The sequence below is a fragment of the Copadichromis virginalis genome, linkage group LG5 (genome assembly GCF_057382275.1).
Source record: "Copadichromis virginalis isolate Kocher_CV1m ecotype Utaka linkage group LG5, C_Virginalis_male_GT1.1, whole genome shotgun sequence".
Lineage (NCBI taxonomy): Eukaryota > Metazoa > Chordata > Actinopteri > Cichliformes > Cichlidae > Copadichromis > Copadichromis virginalis.
In genome coordinates, this window is record NC_140622.1 from 32992833 (window position 1) to 33016901 (window position 24069).

The 24069-nt window shown below is 40.7% G+C and overlaps 1 protein-coding gene and 1 pseudogene across 2 annotated transcripts in view; one reads left to right on the forward strand and one right to left on the reverse strand.

Annotated features, from left to right (window-relative positions):
* Window positions 1–2009: 2009 nt before the first annotated feature.
* ece1 (endothelin converting enzyme 1) overlaps window positions 2010–24069 on the forward strand; it is a 32073-nt gene continuing 10013 nt past the window's right edge. Inside the window, exons 1-3 of one of the 2 annotated variants that reach the window (XM_085457392.1) lie at window positions 2010–2108; window positions 11138–11224; window positions 20063–20198. In XM_085457392.1, the coding sequence (XP_085313518.1) occupies window positions 11138–11224; window positions 20063–20198 (223 nt within the window). In that variant the 5' untranslated portion in view covers window positions 2010–2108. Of the gene's footprint in view, window positions 2109–10573; window positions 11225–20062; window positions 20199–24069 lie in introns of those variants that run through there. The other variant, XM_085457391.1, reaches the window with a different exon arrangement.
* Window positions 20786–22510, reverse strand: LOC146710131 (uncharacterized; annotated as a pseudogene).

The following is a 24069-nucleotide window of genomic DNA, read 5'->3' on the forward strand; positions in this document are numbered from 1 at the left end:
ATTGGGTGACAGGTTTTCTTATTTGTGTGAAGAGTTTTGCAAAATTAGCCAATAGTTACAAAAAATGTGCTTAAGCAATCAGAAAAAACTGTAAAAAGGGATTTTAGTAAAGTACAGATTTCATCACTGAGCCATACACTCATCCAGCGGTTCTGGGCAATTATTTTAAGTCTAGAGTGACCACATCCCTAAAGAAGTACATGTGGGACAAAGAGTGTGTTTGTGTGGGACACTGTGGGTTACATATGCTGAGATGTGGTCTTAATTTTTTAAGAAACATGTACAAACTGTGTACAAGTATGACAGCTCTTATAAACTCTGTTATTTTGGCTGCTTTTCTGTTTGGTAATATTTTGGTTTAAGCAGTTACGCATCTGTATATGAGCACATTTCTTTTTGAGTCTTGTTTCTTTTTTGGGCTCTTGTGTGTGCCACTTCACCCGCCAATTCATGTAATTATTATTCTTAAAAATTGAGGTATTATAGCAATATCATCATAATAAAGGCACATAATTATTTTTATTATATTGTATATGCACTTCCTTTTGTTTAATTATATTCCAAAGAACTCTCCATATGTGAGACTTCATGGAGACTTTCTCTGTTGAACATAGGGACGAGTGATGAGGTGCAAATGCTGTGGAGACCCACATAAAGTGGAATACCTGCTCAGGGAGTATCACTCACACTTATCATTTATGACATGAATGCCACAAAGCTTAAAAACAAACAAACAAACAACAAATAGACAACCATTCAATTTAGAGTCACAAATTAACCTAACCCCACTAACTGCCTGTCTTTGGACTGTGGGAGGAAGCCAAAGTACCTGAAGAGAGCCCACACAGAGAGAATATGGAAACTCCACACAGATGATGTCTAACTCAGAAACTTTCTTTTGCTGTTTAAAGTCGTTGGTAAGGAGTACTGCAGTTTCAGCTTGTGTGGTTTTATTTTGGATGTATGCTTCTTGCTATTTACTGCGACCTCCTTTGGGTGTCGCTGTTAGACCTGCTTTCTCAATCATCATATGCAGTTACATTCTTTATACAAATTTGTGGTTTGTATCTGGTCTGTCAGGCTAAAAAAATAAATAAAATAAAACAAAAGATAAAAATCCATAGAGCCTAATGTAGTTCATACCCTTTCCTATCTTAAATAGCATTTGTTTTGGGGGTGCTTGGTGTATTTTTAGAGTATTTTTTCAGTTTGTCAAGGCTTCAAAATGAACAGAGATATCGGTTAACAGTCAAAGGTCATATATTCAGAAGTTCAATGTTGTGCGAATGTGTAAAATTTTAACTCTGCATGTTAACAATTGATACAACATGATGTACATGTATCACTGAAGTAAAATACAATATGAGGACTACTGGGAGGAAAAAAATGCTGGAACTGTTCTAGCTGTTACACCAAAGTGTTTCAAGGTGAGTAAAGCTGATATAAAGAGTAATTATTATTATTATTATTATTATTATTATTATTATTATTATTAATAACAATAATAATAATAATAATAATAATAATAATTACATTTTAAAAATTCTAACTTTTGAATTGGGATTTTAAAGTTAATGACGTTAGAAGAACAAGCATACATTTTGGTGGTTGTTTGAACTTTTGATACATTGTTACACGAGCTTAGTTAATTCATCAGCAGTTATATTGATATCATTGCTCTGGCAAGTTCAGCATAACCAAAATGCTTAGTTAATGTTGGGTTAACTTAGTAATGCAGGCTAATACTCTTTAGTGTTTATCTTTTACTAACCTATGTAGGCTACTGTGACAACTCAGATACGGGGGAAAAGAGAGAGGTCACTATTAAACCTTACCATTAAAAACCAATTTGATGTTTTTATGCTGAGAGAGCAGCTTCTTGCCGACGCCTCTCATTTCAGTTTGAGTGCTTCTATTTGAAACCTCTAGGCGTGAATGTGCTGATTTCCGGGGTAGAGGCGTAGTGGAGGAAAGTTTCAGAGGGACGTGAACTATCTTGACAATGAAGCGCAGGCTCTTTGGCTGTTTTAGCTGAAGATCGCTCACTGTCCCACGGTCAGAAAGCGCACCAGAGTCACGGCGGTGGCGGCAGATCAACAGAGAGCACGGTAAGACGTCCTCTGGCTACACGCGATACTGATTAAAAGTGTAATTACACAACTGGACTGTGCGCAGTAACGCATTAAGAGAGACTAATTATTACAAACTACTGCGAGGTTGTGGTCATTAAAGGAAGAAACCCTGTTTTTAAAGGAAATGTTAATGCAAATGTGTGGCTGTGCTTCCTATATAACTAAAGAGCAGGCTGCATACAGAGCCTTGCATGGAGTTTAGTGGCCTTATTCTAGGTTAGCTTCATGCTGTGGGTTTTAATTTGACAGTAACTATCCAATAGAGATTTGGGGCTTTGCTGCCATATTCAAATATGTTGCATTAATAGTCTTGTTTGCAGCCTCTCAGGTTTTCACTACTAACTTTGACACACATCACGTTTGAGTCAGCAAAGTTGTGTTCATAAATACCCAGGGGTGCGTTTAGTGAGTCAACCTCAACATCCTATCGTTCCATGTACCATTTAACATGCTCAACCGTCTGCACTGACCTGTGCATATGTGACATTTTAGTCACCACAACTTCTACAACCAGCGTATTTGAGATTACATTTGTAAGAATTTATTATATATACAGAGGCAAAAAATTGATTGTTTTGTGCCTCTGCCCCCCTCTTTGTGTACTGTGAAGAACTAAATAGTGAAAACTTTCTTTAAAAGACTATCCAGAATGTTTTCTGCTTGTGTTTAGGGACCAACGCAACCATAATAAAAGTTTCAAGTTATTACATCAAATTTAAAGCAAATTCTTCCTAAAATAGATTGCTTCACCTTAACCTCAGCTTTAGGAGGAATTGGATTTCCTGATTTTCATGTCCTTTTGCCACTTCCTTTTCCTCTCTGTTGAGAGCTACTTCTGCTTTTCACTGCTTTTTCTTTTTAATTTATGTAGCAATTAACCAGTCCAAACTCAAGTTAAAATCAATATCTAGGTTGTTTGAAATACTGCTCTGTTGATTGCTGGCACAGAAGGCAACTATTTGTACAGTTTCATGCCTGGGTGATTGATTGCTTTAAAGATGTTTACAAGGCTCTGGAGGTGTTGCACTTGGGGAGCTTGGTTCACCCAGTTATTCATTACCTAGGTGTGATCAGGAGTGTGCTGCAGGATGCCATAACAACAGCAGGAACAGGTAATCTGCTGTTATCTGTTTGTGCTGGTGCAAGATTCCGTGTGCCACTCCTTTTAATCCTGGCCTTATGCTAAAAAGGTCCTGCTTGGAGCGCTTTAATCATATATGAGAACTATATTGAAATATAGCAATATGCCATATTATATGTATCAGGGCAAATATTATTCTACCACGTTTAACTTGTGTGCATGCAGGGTCAGGATGACTGAACTTAATACTTTGGTTACTTGCAGCAGACACACAGCATGATGGCGAAACAAGACCTGGCTCATTGATATTTGATCACCGTACATACGTCAGAGTACCTGAAAAGTACACAGAATAATGAGTTGGAGTCGTACACTAACCAGGAATCTGAAGAATTTCAGAGCTGAAACCTGCATATTAAAAACCATGTGAGAGAAAATGCAAGCTCTTTATTTTGTCAAAGGAGGCATACACAGAACACTAAAAATAGGCCTGAAGTGTTATGATTCTCATAATGCTCTTCAGCTTAGTTTAACAATCAGAGCTGGGAAAGCCTGGGAAAGTAGCTTTATGTTTTTTGTGTGTGTGTGTGTGTGTGTGGGGGGGGGGGGGGGCATTATCAGGGTGTTTTCCCCAAAGGAAACATTGTCTCTGCACTGTGACAAAAAATAAATTTCCACTGCTGTTTTGACATCAGGGATCAAGAGCTGCAGCCTGAGATGACTTTGTCTTATCAGCGGCCTTCAGGCAGAAACGGGAGCCTGGACACAAAAGATTAAGTGGTTGGTGGCTCCTTTTAGGAATAACTGCACCAGGCATTATTCCTAGTTTAATTTCTTTGCTTCATTTGCTACGTAAACATGCGAACATTAGGCACAGGTCGAAAACTCAGCTGACAAGTTGAAGCCGCGAGCACTGAATTGCAGTATTCCAGTAAACACAGCCAGAGGCAGCTGCAGTGTGTTCAGCCAGTTTCTCATCAGGTAATATGTTGGACTGGATCAAAAAGTTTGTACTTGTTATAGTAGGATGTTTAGTCATGTTTATGTTCGACAGGGTGGTATTCCTGGAATGTTTTTCCTGAACTTTGGATTCACACCAATGGGTTAACAAAGAGCTTTAGGCTTGGAAAGAAGCCTGTTTTTTTCTCTGCTTCTTGCTGAAAGTCTTCTGAGATTCATCTCTGCATGACAGCACAGCATGATTCAGATCTGATAAACAGAAGTCAACAGACACGTGTCTCTTGCGCAGGATACTAGGCTTATATTGTAACTTGTTTCTAGCATGTAGTCATTAATTACTGATCTTATGTGGTCTGCAGCTGCATCCAGACCTAGCGTCTCGCTGGCTTACCACAGTGGTTGACCAGGGCACACTTCTTCCCGTGCCGAATGGGTGCACTGCCAGCTCATGTCAGACAAACTTTAAATCATCTCCCTCCTTCCGCCGACATTTTTTACACATTTTCTTTTTCCTCTCGTCCTACTCGCATTTGTTTCTTTGCTAATAAACTGTCAAACTCTGCACGCCACAGCGCATGCAGCACCCAATTCTAAACACAAACACACTGAAGTTATTATTGGAAGAATGCCCGAGTGCTACAAATAATCGTCTGGTTTGCAGGATCAGTGACGAATTACTGACGCATGGTTGGGTTTACATTCTCCCTCAAAGGCCACAGTCTCCCGTCATTTCCAAGAATTGGAGGATACTTACCTCGCATACTGTCGGCTTTACTTTGGGAAGACATCTTTGGGCCCTGTGGGACACCATTAGGGATTTCCTACAAAGTGTCCACAACTGACCTTGACCACAGACTGTTAGTGTAAGATTTGCATCATTTTATGTTTTCATATGCCTCCCACTTGTCACTTAGCGTGACTTCCTTTAAGAAAGGGCATCAACAGGAACTTGTGAGCAGGAGAGACCTAAGGTTCATATTTATAATTTATAACTCTTTCTTTCAGGTCTGTGTGGATGAGTGTATATTAGTATTGCATCAAGTATTACAATTCACATTTCTTGAAAATAAAAGAGGCCTTTATTGGTCACAAAATATTAACAGGAAAGGGGAAGTGGTATTGTGACTACGTAGTGATTCAACTCAATCTGTGTGGCAATCTGTGCGTACACATCTGCACAGACTCTAGCTGCCAGGAAAGTGTTCAGAAACAGTGAATGTGCACAGGAATGCCTGTGCAGCAACAACGTGGACAGTGCCAGTAAATACTGCATTTTGTTATCCTGCACTGTGATCCAAAGCAGACTACATGATTAAACCGGGGTGTTTTTCTTTTTTGCATATAATTTTGTTGAGTTACACTCACTTTGTTTAATTCATGAGGCGCTTTTTTTGTTAAATGGAACAGCTGTAATCCTTTAATGAGTTATAGGTCAAATATTGATGGAGCAAAACGTATGTGTGTCAAACGAGAAAGTCAAACGTCAATGTCCCCATTAGACCTTTTGCTTTGAGCTATAGGCCATTCGAAACCATTTATATAATTGAAAGTGTATCTATGCCCTCATATTCTGCCCTACCTCTTTCCCCTCATCATTTTAGTCCTTCCATTTTTTCATAAGCTGATTGTATGACCCAGCAGGCCAGCTGCCAGCCCTTTATTGGAGTTCATAAACACACCAGCACAGTGATGGTTTTTGCAAAGTATGTAGAATCATCCTTTTTGCTTGTTTGTTTTTTGGCATGCAACTAATCCTGCAGTGTTTGTCGCAGAAACACAATGACGACTGCTACAGCGTGGGTCTTGGTGTCAGATTTTCAAAATAAAAGCCACCGGTTTCTTAATGTAAGCTCAATGTGCTTTAAAATATATCCAGTTTCCAAAATAAAAACGCTGAGTTATTGTTTTTTGTTTTTTTTTAAAGAAAGCACTTTCCTTCTTAATGTAAGCCTGATATGTTTTTTTTATAATAAAGCCCCTAGTTAGATCTAGGAAGTTATGAGGACAACAACAAGCAGTAGTTTTATTTCAGAATAAAAGTCCCCAAACAGTTATTGGCTGGTATCAGTGTCTTCCCTAGTAAGTTTTATACTACTGATCAGAATGAAAGCCTTTTAATTTAATTTTTTTTTTCAGTTTCCTTCTGCTTCAGTAACTATTTCTTTTTTTAAGTTGGCTTATTTATGTACAACTATTTAAGCAGCAAGCAGCCGACCAAGAACAGCAGTACCAACAAATCCAACACTCTTTCTCAACAAATTTTCAGTTTAACTTCAACTGTTCCCCTCCTCCCATTGGGGTTCATTTCATAAATCTCATCTAATAGAAACCAAGATTTAGTAGGAATCACAGGAATTTGTGCTCCTGGTTTGCATGGAATTCTCGAGGATTTTTGTGGTAGGAACATCAATTTTTGTTTATGAGAGACGAGTGGGAACTAAAAGAAAGGATCTGACCTTCTGGCTGTGCTTATGAGACAATCTAATAAAGTCTTAATCAAGTAAACATTTATTTCAGTCGCGGGTTTGGTTTTTGGTCAAAAGGCTAACATGTGAACTGTGCCCACAAGGGGAAAAACTAAGATTGGACAAAAGTGCTATTTTAGAGTCTGATTATATGCTTGATGATCAAAATACTCCAGGCAAAAATGTTTTTAATATATCCCCCTGTGGCGTTTTGCATTGTGGTGACACATTTACAGGCAGCTGAAGTTAATCATTGTCCTGTTAACAGTGTTGAAATTGTAGTATAAGAACGATCTATATCTCTGGCCTCTTGTGCTTCAGGTGTTTACTAGTGAACTGCAGATATGTATATTTACTACCCAAAAGTCTACAGTCTTACTTGTGTAAGACAAGCAAGACAACTTTTTGTGATGCATAGTCTGGAGTCTTGCTGCAACAGAGTAGATGACTTTACACGTGGTTGCCTGGTTGGCAGAGGCAGGATGTAAACAACAACCAAGATGGCATTTAAAAACTTCCAGAGCATGTAATGTGTGTGTAACCTCACAGCTAGCAGTTCAATGTCAGAGCTGCTGAAAGTGACCTGGGTGGCGCAGTTTGTTAATAAAAGCAGCAATCCAGTCAACGCTTTCCTTGCCACTCTGATCTTTTCCTGTTACCAGAAACGCCTGAAAAGCTGTATCAATAGGAGCCAGTAATTCTGAGGCAACAGGCTATGGGGAGTATTAGAAAACAAAGTTGTGTAATGTCAGTCGCTGTACTAAAAGATCTGTTTATGAATTGTAAGTGATAGGAAGTAGCTCCTTAGGTTTGGAAGTTTCAAATTAGCTTTTAAAAATGGATTGCGCATTGCAATCAACCATCCAGGAAAGTAACTCTCCAAAAGTTGATTCTGTTCATCTGGACGTAATAATAATGATGGATTGGATTTATATAGCGCTTTTCAAGGCACCCAAAGCGCTTTACAATGCCACTATTCATTCACTCTCGCATTCATACACTGGTGGAGGCAAGCTACGGTTGTAGCCACAGCTGCCCTGGGGCAGACTGACAGAAGCGAGGCTGCCATTTCGCGCCATCGGCCCCTCTGGCCAGCACCAGTAGGCAAGTAGGGTAAAGTGTCTTGCCCAAGGACACAACGACCAGGACAGAGAGCCCAGGGATCGAACCGGCGACCTTCCGGTCACAGATACGCTTCCACGTAGCGTAACGTCAACATTTGGAGATTGCACATTGCCTTTGAGAATAATCGGAACATTTGGAAATTGACTCTTTGAATTGCAAGCAAGAAACTATACTGTGGTGTGTAGTTTAATATTCCCCAAAAATGATGTCCAATTATTCAAATATTTGAGATTTATTGTGAAACAGGCTGCTATGAATACATTCATAAACTCAGATGGGTTTTAAATTTTGCTTAATTTAAACACCACCACTAACATTTTTTTTGTGTGTTAGTTTTTTAAATGTGATTAAAGGTCAAAAATGTAGAACCCAAGAGGCAGGTTTAGCTGCAACATTGACACCCAAAAAAGAATTACAAGTCAAACAAAGTCCAAAAGGCTTGTGCAAACACCACAGTAATCCACGAGACCACAAGGAGGGACACCAGGTGGAACAGCAGACAGCCTAACCAGTGACACGGGGCGAGACAGGAAAATAAATGAAGACAGGTGAACCTAATGAGGGTGGGGCAGGGGAATCACAAAAGTGGCAAAGTAACACACAAAGACACATATGACACTGAAAAAGAGGAAGTGAGTGGTAGTGACACAGAGTGAAGCAAAAGGAAATACAGGAGACATGAGAAAGTAGTGCTTTTTAAGAAAATAAACGAGATAAATCTTAAAAACTAAATAAAAACGTAAACACTATATAAGTCATTCATGAAAGTTTCTTTATGTCCATCCATCGTGTATCCAGTTTCGTTGACACTGTAGGATTTAACTGATATTCCATGTCCCCATTTGTCCATGTTCTACCTGGAGGAGCCGTCCCACCCCTACCCACCAGGCTTGATTGGTGTCCCCCTGGAAGAGGAGGTGGCTGGGGAGAGGGTGTTCTGGCCATCTCTGCTTAAATTGCTACCCCTGTGACCCCAACCTAGATAAGCACTGAAAAATGAAAGGATAGACAGCTATGGTTTAAATCTGTACCCTGCACCACAGAATGACGTGCACCTTCACAGTAATATAACTACATGTTTCTGCCATACAGACCACAACAGCTGTGATAGGGCTGTTTGGTAGCATTATATGGTATAACCTCAGTATATTGAGTAACACAGGGAGGATACCTCTGTGTAATAAAAGTTGTAACTGTCTCTTGCTTACAGTTATATAGTTAGCACAGTACTAAATCATGCTGAGGTTTAGCCGAGACACCCTTCAGAGAAAGCTAATTTCCCCTGCTCACATTCCTGCTCATATTCTTTTGGTCATAAAAGCATCACCATTCATCCAATTTTTCTTATTCAGTTCAGGGTCTTAGCTAGTCGCCAGTCATTTAGAGAGACAGACAATCATGCGCGCTGCCATTCACAACCACGGCCAACTTAAAATCAACAGTTAAGCTAGCATGTATGTATTTGGACTCATGTAGGGGGCCAGAGTACCCACAGGAAGAACATGTGTTCCAGCTGGGCGGCAGATTCAAAAATAGGCTACAGTGCTAGACACAATGCTATGAGAACCTTATTGCTCTCCCTCCCATCATCACAGGTCAAAAATAAAGCAGCTGCTTTATAAAATCTTTATAGCTTCTTCAGCAGATTAAAATGATTTGCAATATGATGTGTTGTCTAATAAATGGATCCATGTGCAAGCCTCAGCTAGGGTTAAACTTCTTTGTTATTTGGTGACCAGCTTCCCACTCCAGCTCATAAAGGAAACTTTGAAGTGCTATTTCTATACATTATTATGAAATATTCTTAGTATTACCTTACCTTTCAAGTTATTTTTCTTTTTATAACGGAAAGTTAGTGTGGTTGTGCATTATTGGTGTTTGTGTCGCTTACCCACTTAAATCAGCCAGACATTATGCTTTAATAAATAGAGCCATGATACATTTTCTTTTATTTTTTACATATACTTCCCAAAGAAGGAATGCCTGCTGATGGTCGGGCGACTGTGGCTCAGGGGGTTGGAAATCGCATCTGTAACCGGAAGGTCACCGGTTCGATCCCTGGGCTCTCTGTCCTGGTCGTTGTGTCCTTGGGCAAGACACTTTACCCTACTTGCCTACTGGTGTTGGCCAGAGGGGCCGATGGCGTGATATGGCAGCCTCGCTTCTGTCAGTCTGCCCCAGGGCAGCTGTGGCTACAACTGTAGCTTGCCTCCACCAGTGTATGAGAGTGAATGAATAGTGGTATTGTAAAGTGCTTTGGGTGCCTTGAAAAGTGCTATATAAATCCAATCCATTATTATGGTCAGCTGTAGATATTCTTTGTCTTATGTGTTTAGGTTATACCGATGACAGGTTCCACTTACACGTCATGGTGCAGGATTTCTGTTCTGTCACTTCCTGATTTATTTTGTAATCCTTGGACCATGTTCATTCCTGTTAGCTTTGCTTCTGGTCCTTCTTACGTTTCCCTCCAATTTTCCACCACACCTGTCCCCAATCAGATAATCACTCTCCCCAGCATATATACTCACAGCTTCCCTTCTGGTTGGCTTCTTTTTTAAAACAGCTTTTTCATGTTTGTGCCCCTTTTTGGGTGAGGGATTAAACATGAGAAGAAGTGGCTGTTATGACTTTCAGGTAACAATTGCAAAAGAAACTGAGCATGTATGTAAAAGATTGTTGTTGGTTTTTTTTCTGTGCTCCTCCTCCCAGTCCATTGTGTCCTATAGAAAAGACAAAGGGCGTAAACTACAACTGCGCGCTTGCCTCCACAAATCTAAGTGAAACCACATTTGAGTATGTGCTTTCACACACACTCACATAGACGCGCACGCTCACACAATCTGTACCATACACTCAGTCTCAGTCATGTAAAAGTCAGAGCTACTTCCCGTTTTTCAGTAGTTCCGGCTTCTCTGTTGCCGTGTTTGCACAGACCGTGCTGAAAAGGAAGTCTACAGAAACTTTGCTCAGGAAGAGAGGGAGAGGAGAAGCGCAAGGAGATCGTACTTTCAGGAGGAGGAGGTTTTCCTACTGTTGTGAAGTTTGCTGCAGGGTCTCTCTGCCTGAAGCCATGGGGGTGTTTGGAGGTGTTGAGAGAACTGGAGGGAGCAGAAAAGTGCTTTGAAAGGCTGTTGTTTTTTTTATGTTCCATTTGTTTTTCCCCCAAGCAGTTTTGCTGTGTGAGTGAAAGAAGTAAACCGGATAATTTTGTTTTCTCCTGATGGATTTTAGAGGGAAACCCTACTCTGCCTTAAATTCCTGAAGAACAGACACCGCACGCAAAAACTTTCACACACGTTAGTGGGATGTTATTAGATGCTTGAAGCAACATGGAAGCTCTGAGAGAGTCTTTTCTTAATTTGACTTTTCAGATGTCCGCATACAGGCGAGCCACTCTGGACGAGGAGGACGTGGTGGACTCCACCAGTGACGATATCTACCCATCAGCTCCCATGCAGGTAAGAATGCAAATACCTTGGGCTAAACCTAAGAAACAGGTTTGTGCTGGTACTGGATTATTATAGAACATGTGGGTAAGTGTGTAATTGTTGAGGTTTTGCACCTGGTATAAGACAACACATTTTCTAAATTTTTAATTACAGATGAACCAACAGCGGCTTATGCTTATGATTAGTTTTTTCTTTTTAAGCAAGCTGTCCTCATTTAGTGGTTCAATAAAAGCCGCCACTCTAGCCGTAGTATTAGTTTAACTTGTCTATCCGGAACTTTAAGATATCTAGTACTTAGAAATGTATTCCTATTCTGATTTATGAAGGAATTTGAAGTCTTCATGTAATGTTGCATTGGCCAAAACATCTAAATAGAGGCCTCATTCTGAACTGAGCATGTGTATGAAATAGAAGATTATAAGATTAGTGAGTATATTTGCATGACAGTTGAACGAAAGATGGCCTAACCGCTAGTGAGCTGGGACATATCCTCCCCAGTGTCTGTAGTTCTCAAACTAAATTTGGATCCCCTGGAATACTGTTAATGAATAAGTTAAAAATAAAAAGGCTTTAAACTCTTCCAGAAAAAGTCACCAGAAAAAAAAACTGTGGTCACATCACTTGTGTGGGTTTCATCCAGTTCTGTCCAGAGACGGCATTTTGTTTTTGCTCAGTGATGGACGGGGTGCATCCAACTCTCACCCAGCATCAGCTGGTATCAGTCCACTGAAACTGGTTGGATAAGCAGTTAAGAAAAGGCATGAATTGATGGATAACTGCATAGCTGTCATTTTTATCATTTTCATACATGTTGGGTGCAGATTGCTGCATCTTATTATTTATTTATTTTATTCATGGTGGGGACAAAATAAAACTCCTGTAAAATAAAATTATCAGTGCTATAACTGAAAACGGTCTATAGTTCAAGCAATACTGAAATCTGAACTTTGCCTCCACTGTTCTGCTTGGCTTTCAGTGTGGCATCAAGCACAAATTAACCATGTCAACAGTAAAAATGATAAAGCTAGCTAAATTAAAGAATTCCCAACAGCATGTATTTGTATTTTACAGGAGCCTTGCAGAAACATCCTGGAAATGTTATTCTCTGTAGTAAAAACAATGCAAAAAGCCATAATCAAAACACTAAGAGTATGCTGTTGCTACTGCCCTTCTACTCATGTATTTGGTTGACAGCATTTTGAGATCATTTTACAACATTTCAGCAATTTGGCAAATATTAATGTTTGGACAAATGTCTTAATTGTTACTTGTAAAATTTAAAAATGATTTGTCTCCTGTGTCTTAGAGAGAAGACCACAACGCAAGAATATTCCACAAATTGACTTTAGTTTTCAAACAGAATGAAATTGGTTGCTTTTTTTCTCCCCATTGAGATGAAGTTGTCTTTATTTTTTTTTATGGTTTTCACACAAGGAAGTTTTTGCGCACAGACACTGAAGCATTTAAGTGTGAAATCCTTTGTATTTTTTCTGCTTTATGAAAGAACACAACATGTATAAAGGATTTCACTGAGACTGCAGATAGAGCATTTGGCCTCATTCCTTAAGTTAAACAGTGTACTGTTCATGTCCATACAGTGCAGACAGACACTGCTTTGTGCAGTTCGTTCATTCTTTAGGTGCTTTATTTAACCAGGATTGAAACTGTGTTCAAACTGTGCCTAGATTCAAGTATAACGTGTGGGGTTTTTATTTTTGTGAAATGAAATGTAGCTTCCTAAGACTGTGGCAAACTACAGGTGAGAAAGACTTGGCAGTGATTATCCCAATTGTGCTCAGAAATGCAGCTCTGCACCAAACCTGCTTAATTCACTAAGGCTCTGGGATTAAGAAGCCGCCTTTGCTTCGATCACACTTTAATTTGACTTGTGAAAATGTGTTTTTTTTTGTTTTTTTTCCGCCTGTCCCATTTGGTTCTTTAGCCATCAGAATTGTTGTCTGAAGACCAACAAGGATACCCAATGGATTTACTTTGCCAAATGGATCATCGTGGCATTGCCGTATTGGTCCATTTGGTCGATCTTTGTTTTTATTATTTATTATATTTTATTTTCAGATGTTACAGACGGGACAGACATGAGTGAGAGATAGGAAAGGGAGGAAGGAAAGGAAAAACGGAAGGGGAGAGGGACAGTGAGAAAGGGGGGGGGAGAAAAAAAATAAAAATCTCCTGGATCACCTGTTGAGAGAAGAATAGAAAACAAGCAAAAAAAGACAAAAAAAAAAACAAAGCAACATACTAAACACAACACCATCGCATTAATCTAGCTAAGTGTAAACAGCAGTAAATACTAAATATTCAATGTTGTTGTGCAGCACGCAGGACAGATGTGCTTCGAAGTAGCAGCCAAGAAAGGTGTAATTTGGGTCTACGAGCAGTGAACACCCGTGTGCATACCTGTGTGGATCAGCGCGCTTGTATTCCAAAGGTTTCTCCATGTAACGATCTGCTAGGGAGTGTGGGGGGGCCACAGCCCCGTCCTCCAGGGTGTGAAGCAGGTATGGAGGAGATCAAAACTCCAGACATCCAGAGGCCCCCAGAACACAAGAAACCATGGAAGACCAACAGAGGGGCAACTGCGCCACTGTCCCAGTAAGAGCTGAGGAGAGTCCCAGATGAGGGTTCACTCAGCAGCCGCGGAGCAGAAGCCAGGGGGAGTTGCAGTGACGCGCCCATGAGCTCCGCCGGCAGCCAGCCGTGCCTGAGTGACCGAGCCCCAGGCCGAGAGGCCGGGGGCACCCCACCCCCGAAGGGGCCCGAGCAAGCCCCAGGCTCCAGGCCCCGATAAGCGGCCGTCAAGGAGTGAGCCGGTGTGTACCCGGACGCCCACCCCTACACACAAAGAACCACCAACGCACCGACACCTGAGGGAGTCCGCCACCGGCAGGGGAAGTGGTGGTGGGTGGAGATAGGCCTCCAAACCTTGGAGGGCCTGAGGTGTCCCCAGAGAGGTGGCGTCTGATACCCAACCTGACATATAGACACAGACATACAGGCACACACAGACACAAACATTCATTCCCCCCCCCTCATGCTCTCATATGCACTCACTCCACACTCAACCAACGTGGAGACAGACATAAAGAGACGCTGTACACACAATCACACTCCCCAAGCGTACTCTACAAACCGGGTCTAGGTACCCTTGCCCCTGGAGGGGGGAACTGCACCCAGACCCAGGTGGTGTTACCCTTTTCCCTGCGGTGGGGAGAGGCAGACCACCCCGACTCCGTAGCAGCAGGAAGGCCCCACACTCCAGACCGCAGTCGGACGGCCAACTCCACCTAGCCCTCCCGCTCCAGCAGGCCGCAGAGAATGGGGGTGGGAGAAGACTCCAAACCTCCCTCCACCCGCTCATTGTAGTGTTGATGCATGTGTGTTCTAAGGTGCAATTAAAACCCAGGAGGGCATGGAGCTACCTGCCAGAGAGCAGCAGGTAAGCGCATGGTCCCTCCTGCTAGCCCTCAATGTCTACGTGTATTTAAAATTGAGAGGTGGGCAACGACGCCAGGGGTGAGGTGTACACCCTGATGGTAATTTGGACTCCGTGTATCGTGCCCACCCCCAAGATCCTATATGTATGTGTAATGAGAGTGTGAGTAATGTGAATGTCTAAGTTGTGGGATAAAATTGAGGCAGAGGCAGCCAGAAGGGGACGGGGGGGGGGGGTAGCCTCCTCTGCACCCTGGTGACATACCCCTACTCCAAGGCCCTGCATGTGTGGGTGGTTGTGGTGGAGCGGGAAGAGAGAGGCAGCTGGAGATGGGGAGGGAAGGAAGGGAGGGGCAGGTAACCCCTCCCTGGGGCCAGCTCCCCCGCTGACCCCAGTAGGCACTCCCACACTCCGCGACCCGCCAGGGAAAGGGGGCCTAGGCCCATCCAGACCGGGGCCCAGTGCAGCAGCGCCTCCCGGCCCCACAGAGCCCGGGACAGTCCGCCCAACCCCACCACAGAGAAAATTGCACCCACCCCACCATCCACTCATCTTCCAGACTACATAAGACGGTAAACGCCCAGGCTGAGATCTTCCTCCACCTCTCCTGTATCTCCCCCTCCTGCAGAGAGAGTTCCTGAAGAGAGGAAAGCTCCTGCAAGATGTGACCATCTCCCCCACCAGTTGAAGAGCCCCCCAGGCGGTTCGACGCACCGGCAGCACCCTGCTCCAGGGCCGGGCCCCCATGCACCCACCCGCCCCAGCCCAGAGACGGCGCGCCCCCAGAACCTCACGCCCATCCCGGACCCACCCAGGGGCAGCCAGGCTACCAGGTCAGTAACCCACGTCCGTCAGCACAGACCCTCCCCTAGCCCCGCTGCACGCAGCCGCGAGGAAACAGTCACCTGAGAGCCAACAGAGCCCCCAACCGGACATGACCGCTACCCCGGGTTGAGCCCCCCAAGGAAGATGCCTCCGGGGAACCCCCCGACGCCCTAAGCCTGTCCCTACCCCCACACCAATCACAACAGTGAAGGCGGGACCAAACTATGACCCCCCCACCCCCACTAGGTGATGGAGCTGATAAAAGGAGTCCAGAGCAATTGATCTGATGTGGTGGCAGAGGCTGTATCAAGACTAATGTAATCTAATAGATAATTTCTATATTGGTTAGAATTAAGATTATTTTTATTTTTCCAGTTCATGAGGACTGTTTTCTTGGCTATGCATAGGGCAGTGAAAATCATATGGGCTATATTCTTTTCTGAAGTGACATTATCTAAGCTGCCCAGTAAACACACTAAGGGGGAAGTTGGAATGTTACATTTCAGACACTTTGATAAGTCTTCACATATCTCGCGCCAAAACTTTTGCACTGGTGGACAGAACCAAAGAGCGTGGATGTAATTGTCTGGTGTATTGCCTTGACAGTGTGAGCAGTTGTTGGAAGATGTAAAGCCCATCTTGAACATCCGATGACCTGTATAGTGCACTCTATGTAGTATTTTGTATTGTATTAATTGCAGACTGGGATTTTTAATTAATTTAAAGGTTTTTAAGCAAATCTGAGACCAGAAGTTTTGGTCTAAGCTGACTGATAAATCTGCTTCCCACTTTGCAATAGGAAGGGATATTGATTTATCTAATTTAGAAAGTGTTCTGTATATTTTAGATGATAATTTGGGGGATTTAAGAGTAAGAAAATGTGCCGCACTTGGTGGTGTTTGTAATTCAACTTGACTGAGGTTAAATTTCTTTTTTACTATGGATTTAATTTGTTGATATTCTAAAAATCTTGTCTTGTTGATCCCATATTGTGCAACTAGTCTGTCAAATGGAATAAATTCTGTTCCCTCTAATATATGTTCTAAGTATTTAATTCCTTTACAACTCCATTCTGGGAAATTAATCATATTATTGTTTTGTAATATGTCAGGGTTATTCCAGATAGGTGTACGTTTGCATGGGATTAATGAAGACTCCGTTATTTTTAGAAACTCCCACCATGCTGTCAGAGAAAAGCTGATGTTGATACTTTTAAAGCATTCATGTCTTTTGATGTTTGAGCTAATAAATGGTAGGTCTGAAATCTCTAGGTCCTTGCATAGTGCCTGTTCAACATCTAGCCAGGGCTCAACTAAGAGGGTATGTTTTAACCATTCTGAGATGAACTGAAGCCTGTTGGCTAAGAAGTATTGGTGAAAATTAGGCAGATCTAATCCTCCTCTATCCTTGGTTCTTTGTAGCGTTTTTAAGCTGATACGCGGGGGTTTATCTTTCCAAAGGAATTTGGAAATATATGAATCCAGAGATCTGAACCAATCTTGTGATGGTTTGTTAGGGATCATCGAAAATAAGTAATTTATTTTTGGCAAGATCATCATTTTTATAGTGGTGACCCTTCCCATGAGTGATATGGGTAAAGATTTCCATCTAGTCAGATCGCCTTCTACTTTCTTTAGAAGTGGGATATGGTTTAATTTAGTTAAGTCTGAAAGCTTAGGAGAGACATTAATACCTAAATATTTAATATTTCCGGATTGCAGTGGGGCAGAGGAAGAGTTATGGAAGGAGCAGTTAATGGGGAGAACTGTAGATTTTGGCCAGTTAATTGAATAATCTGAAACTCTTGAAAACCAGTTTATTAAAGTAATTACCTCAGAGAGGTTGGTTTGTGTGTTTTGCAGAAAAAGCAACACATCATCCGCATAGAGACTGATTTTATGTTCTATGTTCTTACATTTTATGCCCTTAATTGTTGTAGCCTGTCTAAATGCTGCTGCTAGAGGTTCGATAAAAATTGCAAAAAGTGAAGGGGAGAGTGGGCATCCCTGTCTGGTGCCCCTCAGGAGATAGAAGCTGGAGGATGTCTGGTCATTTGTTCTGATACGAGCTGTTGGGGAATTGTATAATATTCTTATCCAGTTTATGAAAGAGTTTCCAAAACCAAATTTGTGTAAAGTTGCGAATAAAAATTTCCAGTTAACTCTGTCAAATGCTTTTTCTGCATCTAGAGATAATATTATGGTTTCGATGTTTTTATCGTATGAGTAGTCTATTAAATTAAGTAATCTACGAGTGTTTGTTGAGGAGTGCCGACCTTTTATGAAACCAGTTTGGTCAGGATGAATTAAGAGGGGGGTCATTTTCTCTAATCTCTTTGAGAGAGCTTTGCAGATTATTTTAAGGTCTACATTTAAAAGAGAAATTGGACGATAGCTTGAGGGAAATAAAGGGTCTTTGCCTGGTTTTAGCAGGAGACTAATGTTGGCAGAATTCATATTTGGTGGTAGTCTGCCATTTTCCTCGATTTCCTGCAACATGCCGTGGAATACTGGTGCCAAAATTATCCAGAATTCTTTGTAGAATTCTGCAGGGAAGCCGTCTGGACCTGGAGCCTTATTATTGGGCATACTTATCAGGGCTTCCTGGAGTTCACTTGGTGTCAGTGGCGAATCCAGTTCCATTGCTTGACTATCTAGTAATTTTGGAAGAGTTACGTTGTCAAGAAACAGATCAATTTCATTTTTAGATGGGTTTATTTGTGGTGAGTATAAAGTTTCATAGAAATCCCTAAAAATGTTGTTTGTTCTTCCAGGATCATATATTATGTTCCCCGATAAATCTTTAGCAGCACATATAGTTGTTTTTTTCTTTATTTATTTTTAGCTGGTTAGCTAGAAATCGACCTGATTTGTTACTGTGTTCAAAATTCTGCAAGCGAAGTCTTTGTATAAGGAATTGTGTTTTTTTTGTTTTGTTTTGTTTTTTTCTGTTTTTTTTTTTTGTTTTTTTTTTGTTTTTGTTTTTTTTATTAATAATTTCATTTAATTCTAGTTTTGTTTTGCATATTTTGTTCAATGTTTCCTGATCTTGGTCGCACGCGTAGGCTTCTTCTAGTGATTTGATGTTTTGGTTTTTTTTTCTAATTCCTGAATATTTTTGTTTTCTTCTTTCTTTTTGTGTGATGAGAAAGAAATTATTTTACCTCTCATCACAGCTTTCCCTGCTTCCCATAGAACAGAAGCAGATATTCCGGGAGTGTCATTAAAGTCTAAATATGAAGTCCATTCCTTTTTAAAATATTTAATAAAGTCTTCATCTTTAAGTAGTGATATATTAAATCTCCAGTTTTTTCTTGGCGTAGTGTTATTCTTGTGCATTAGTGTTAAAGATACAGGAGCATGATCGCTGACAGCTATAGGATGAATCTCAGTGTCTGAAATGTCACACAGCAGTGAGCTGCTGACCAAAAAATAATCCAGACGAGAGTAAGCGTGATGAACATGCGAGAAAAAAGTATATTCCTTACTGGTGGGGTGAAGAGAGCGCCATGCATTGCAAAGACCAAAGTCGCTCATATACTGTTTGATTATATTTGTGGACTGCCAATTGCGCCGAGTTCCTGTTGTGTTGAGCCTATCAATGTCTTCATTTAGTCCAAGGTTGAGGTCACCGCCAAGAATGAGTGTGCAATCAAGGTGTTCAGAGAGTGCACTAAAAAATCCGTGGAAGAATGAGGGTTCATCAACATTTGGACCGTATATACTTACAATAGTTTTTTGTTCAATATTGATAGTTTAATAATTAGAAATCTACCTTCTGGATCTATAACTGTATCGAGTACTGTAAAATTAACATTTTTATGTATTAAAATTGCTACTCCCCGTTGTCTAGAATTATAACAGGCTGCAAACACGTTAGGAAACTCAGGTGTTTTAAGTTCGTTTAAACCTGTGACAGGTCTGTGAGTTTCTTGTAATAAAACAACATCTGCCTGTAGTTTTTTTTTTTTTTTTTTTTTTTTTTTTTAAGCTGGTTAAATATCTTTAACCTTGTGAAAATGTCTACTAATAGCAGCAAATCTGATCCCTATATTTATAGATTTGGCATACCTGGCTTCAACATGGTGTAGTGTGTGGAATGAACAAAAGTCACCATTTATTTATAGGAGTCTCGTTCAGACTGACCAGAGTTTGTAATGTGTCCATTGAAGGATACGAGTGACTCTTGGAGTCAAAGTCTTTGAGCCACTTTTCAACAGATCGTTATCAGTAAACTCATCATTTAAAGGGTGAACACCAAAAGCAGCAGATAAAGTTCAGCGTTGTCTTGTCTTATATTAGGCCAAAAGTAAACTGTGCTTTTATTAGTGAGGAAACAATGAAAGAATGCTTGACCTCTTTCAGTGTATGAGGGCTGAGGAGACTAATGGAGAAGCCATTGTGCTGTGAAACCATACCTGTCATCAAATCCCTGAGAAACTTTATCTAGACACAATATTTTCCAGTTTTTGTTCACAAGTAAATACACTCATTGTGTGTCATTCATGCAGTAGTGTCTGTGGCTTTGAATTTTAAAAAGCCATCTAAAAGATTTGTGTATGTGTGTAGGTGAGTCTTCTGCACGGCCGTTCCTCGTGTTGGCCGAGCAGGACACGGATGGAGAGGAGGCTAATGTGCTTGGTGTGCATTCTGTCAGTGGGCCTGTTCGTAACTCTCATCACAACTGGGATTTTCTACAAACAGAGTGAGTCCAAAGTTTTATTGACACCTCAATATTACTATTTTGATCTTCCAGTGATTTTATATTTCTAATCTTATTTATTTTTTCTGAACTCCACAAAAGAATGAAAGAATCCTAGCCTGTAATTAACTTATACACTTAAGTTTTAAAATCAGCTGCTTCCAGTAACTAAGAAAATGATGCAGAAACAATCAAAAATATTTGGATTTTCAAAATAGGTTTAATTCTAAAAAATAAAATAAATAAAAAATTAAATTGAAAGGAGCCCAGTGCCTGTATTTACAAATGTCATAAATGACCCCACACAACTTTACGTTCTCCTCGCCACATCACACGTCTTGTGAAAGCTACAGGTGAAGAAGACACATTATTATTGGAGAATTTTTAGAACGGTCACAGCTACACTTACAAATATAGATGGTTCAAAGGTGACCCTGCTTGATCCCTTGAAAGTTGAGGTCAATCAACAAATTTGTGCTTGATGTATTAGACACTCTTTTGCAATGTAGAAATGCAAAGGGTGACCTTGTGTCCACAAACCCAGAGCAAGACTCAAGAAAATCTAGCAAAACATAAAAGCGCTACCCCATTCATGCAATTTTCTTCCCTTTATCCAATTCAGGGTTGTGAGTGGGATTGGGAGATCCCCCTGGACAGGTCTTGGGCTATTACAGGGTTAACATATGGACAATTGTTCATGCTCACATTTACATCTTCAGCCAGTTTACTGTAAAATCACCTAACCCTCTGAATTGTGGGAAGAAGCTGGAGTGTCTGCCAAAAAACAGACACTGGGAAGACATGCAAACTCCATAGAGAAGGCCCAAACCCAGAATATTCTTGCTTTAAAGTGACAATGCTGACCACTGCTGTCCTAAGTGTTTTGAAAAGTCACCTCTGCAAAACATGAAATGGAAAAGGCACAAGAATGCTACACCCATTTTAATTACAGTAGTACCAGTTGGCCTCATTGCTTAATCAAAGAGACATGACTCTTTTTATTAAAAAAAAAAAAAAAAAAAAAAGGCACCAGGCTTTGTTTTGAATTTCCCTGCCTCCAGGGTTTAAAGGTTATATTTGTACTTCTAAATGTGAAACTATAGCAAAAAGCTTACTTACTGCACTTTTTTCATTGTTCTGCACAAGGAAAGACTGTAAGACTACAATTTGCGAGGGGTTATTAAATAGGGAGTTGTGCAAAGTTTGTTCTTACTAGACTTATTAGATTCTTACTAGAATGTCTGGATTAAGTTTCTTCAAGTCTAAGCCAGAGACCTTATAGAAGAGAGAGGCATGGCACTCAATGTTGTAAAAAAGTAAATATGACAGAATTCTATAATGGTCCAAATGAAGAGTGGGCAAGTAAACTTGAAATTATATTAAAACTAAGTCTGTAAACTTTAAGCTTCAAGCAAACACTTAGGGTTTTATTTGAAGTGTTATTAACATAAACTTTTTTTTTTTTTTTTTTTTTTTTTAATGTTAATAACACTTCAAATAAAACCCTAAGTGTTTGCTTGGGGGTATTTCCCAAGCCCAGAGCAAAAGCCAAGTGGTGAAATTTGTTTCTGGAAAGACTTTGGTATAGCAAAGTTAACTAAATACACTGAACAAAAATATTTGGGAACCGCTGACCTAGAGGATCGTCTGAGACCAGCTACCCAGACAGCTGCAGCAACAATTGGTTTGCATAACCAAAGAATTTCTGCACAAACTGTCTCAGGGAAGCTCATCTGCATGCTCGTCATCCTCATCGGGGTCTGGACCTGACTGCAGTTCGTTGTCACCAACTAGAGTATGCAAACACTCACATTCGATGGCGTTTGGCACGTTGGAAAGGCGTTCTGGTCACAGATGAGTCCTGGTTTTCACTGTTTAGGGCAGATGGCAGACAGCGTGTGTGGCGTCGTCTGGGTGAGCAGTTTGCTGATGTCAACGTTGTGGCCCATGGTGGCGGTGGGGTTCTGGTATGGGCAGGCGTATGTTATGGACAACAAACACAGGTGCATTTTATTGCTGGCATTTTGAATGCACAGAGGTACCGTGACGAGATCCCTAGGCCCATTGTTGTGCCATTCGTCCACGACTATCGCCTCATGTTGCAGCATGATAATGCACGGCCCCATATTGCAAGGATCCGTACACAGTTCCTGGAAGCTGAAAACATCCCAGTTCTTGCATGGCCAGCATATTCACCAGACATGTCACCCATTGAGCATGTTTGGGATGCTCTGGATCGGCGTATACGACAGTGTTCCAGTTCCTCCCAATATTCAGCAACTTTGCACAGCTATTGAAGAGAAGTGGACCAACATTCCACAGGCCACGATCAACAACCTGATCAACTCAATGCAACAGATGTGTTGCCCTGCGTGAGGCACATGGTGGCCACACCAGATACTGACTGGTTTTCTGCCCCCCCATAAAGCAAAACTGCACATTTCAGAGTGGCCTTTTATTGTGGGCAGTCTAAGGTACACCTGTACATTATTCATGCTGTCTAATCAGTCCCTTGATATGCCACACCTGGGATGGATTATCTTGGTAACACAGATTTATAAAGATTTGAGAACAATATTTGAGAATCATGGGTCTGCTGAAAATGTTTCTACATACACAGATGTTTGAGTTCAGCTCAATAAAAAATGGGAGCAAAGACAAATGTTGCATTTATATTTTTGTTCAGTGTAGTTCCAGCTCCAGACATGGGCAGTACTGATATCTTACCTCAAGAGTGGAAATCAACTTTGCTATAATGAAAGATGGTTTATAGGAGAATTTTCAATAATGCAATTCAATGAGTTTTTAAAAATAAATAAATATAATTATAATTTGTTTTGTAATAAAGTAAAATTGCCAACTGAGGTAGAATCCCATGCTAAATTTTTACAAAAATCCTAAATGTATATTATTGTGGTCCTAATATTCCTTCACAAAAGTGCTAATATAGCTAGTGAAAGAGAAAAGTCTTGCACAGTGTTGTCGAATTATTCATTTTATTATTTTTGGCTAGTGGGGATTAGTTTCTTGTATGTGAGAGATGAGGAAGAAAAGTCTAAAGTAGAAATGTGATTGTTAGATGCTTAAAAACAACCCTAGCTCTCTCTCTTGACCTTGTTCATTATGGAAAAAGGAGTTTATGGAATTGTATTGACATCCTGGTGGCGTCTCATCAATGGTAGCTTCCTTAAATTTACCATGGGAAACGTAATGCCACTTCCTCCAATTCAGCACCACAAGTCAGATCACACTTTGAAATAACAAAAGGAACAAGGATGAAACCTCCTAAGGGTACTAACATCATCACAGCACATATGTCTCAGTCTCTGTCTCATACCTTATATGGACAAGCTGAAGGTCTTACAGGAAGTTTTGTAGTAGAGGTATTCACTGCTTACACTTCTGTAAATGTTAAAAGGTTTCTGTTCAACAGCTTTAATGTTTAGAACAGAGAATCTATAAGCCTCAGTGCTCTGCTTGGTTCCTCTTTATTGTTCTAGAGAACTAACACATATATACTGTATGGGAAAGTGTCATCTTAGATTTGGATGTTAAAACAGCTCAAAAGACATGTTTGTGGTGTTTGTATAAAAACTGTACTTGACTCCTGAAATAATGAAATGATTGCTGAAGTAATCCTCAGTCTTCTGCCCTTTTCTGTTTAATATATTCATCTATTAATCAGACACTTTGATTAATAATTATTTATTAGTGGAACATGCCACTTCCTCAAAGACCTGCCACGTATCACTATTATTTCTAAAGAATATTGCAATACGCAGTCCCTTCAGGTTGTATATTTGTTCTTCTAAGATGATGGATTCCAGATGGTCAGAAAACCCTGGTTTTCTGATCCCACAATGAATTATTTTCA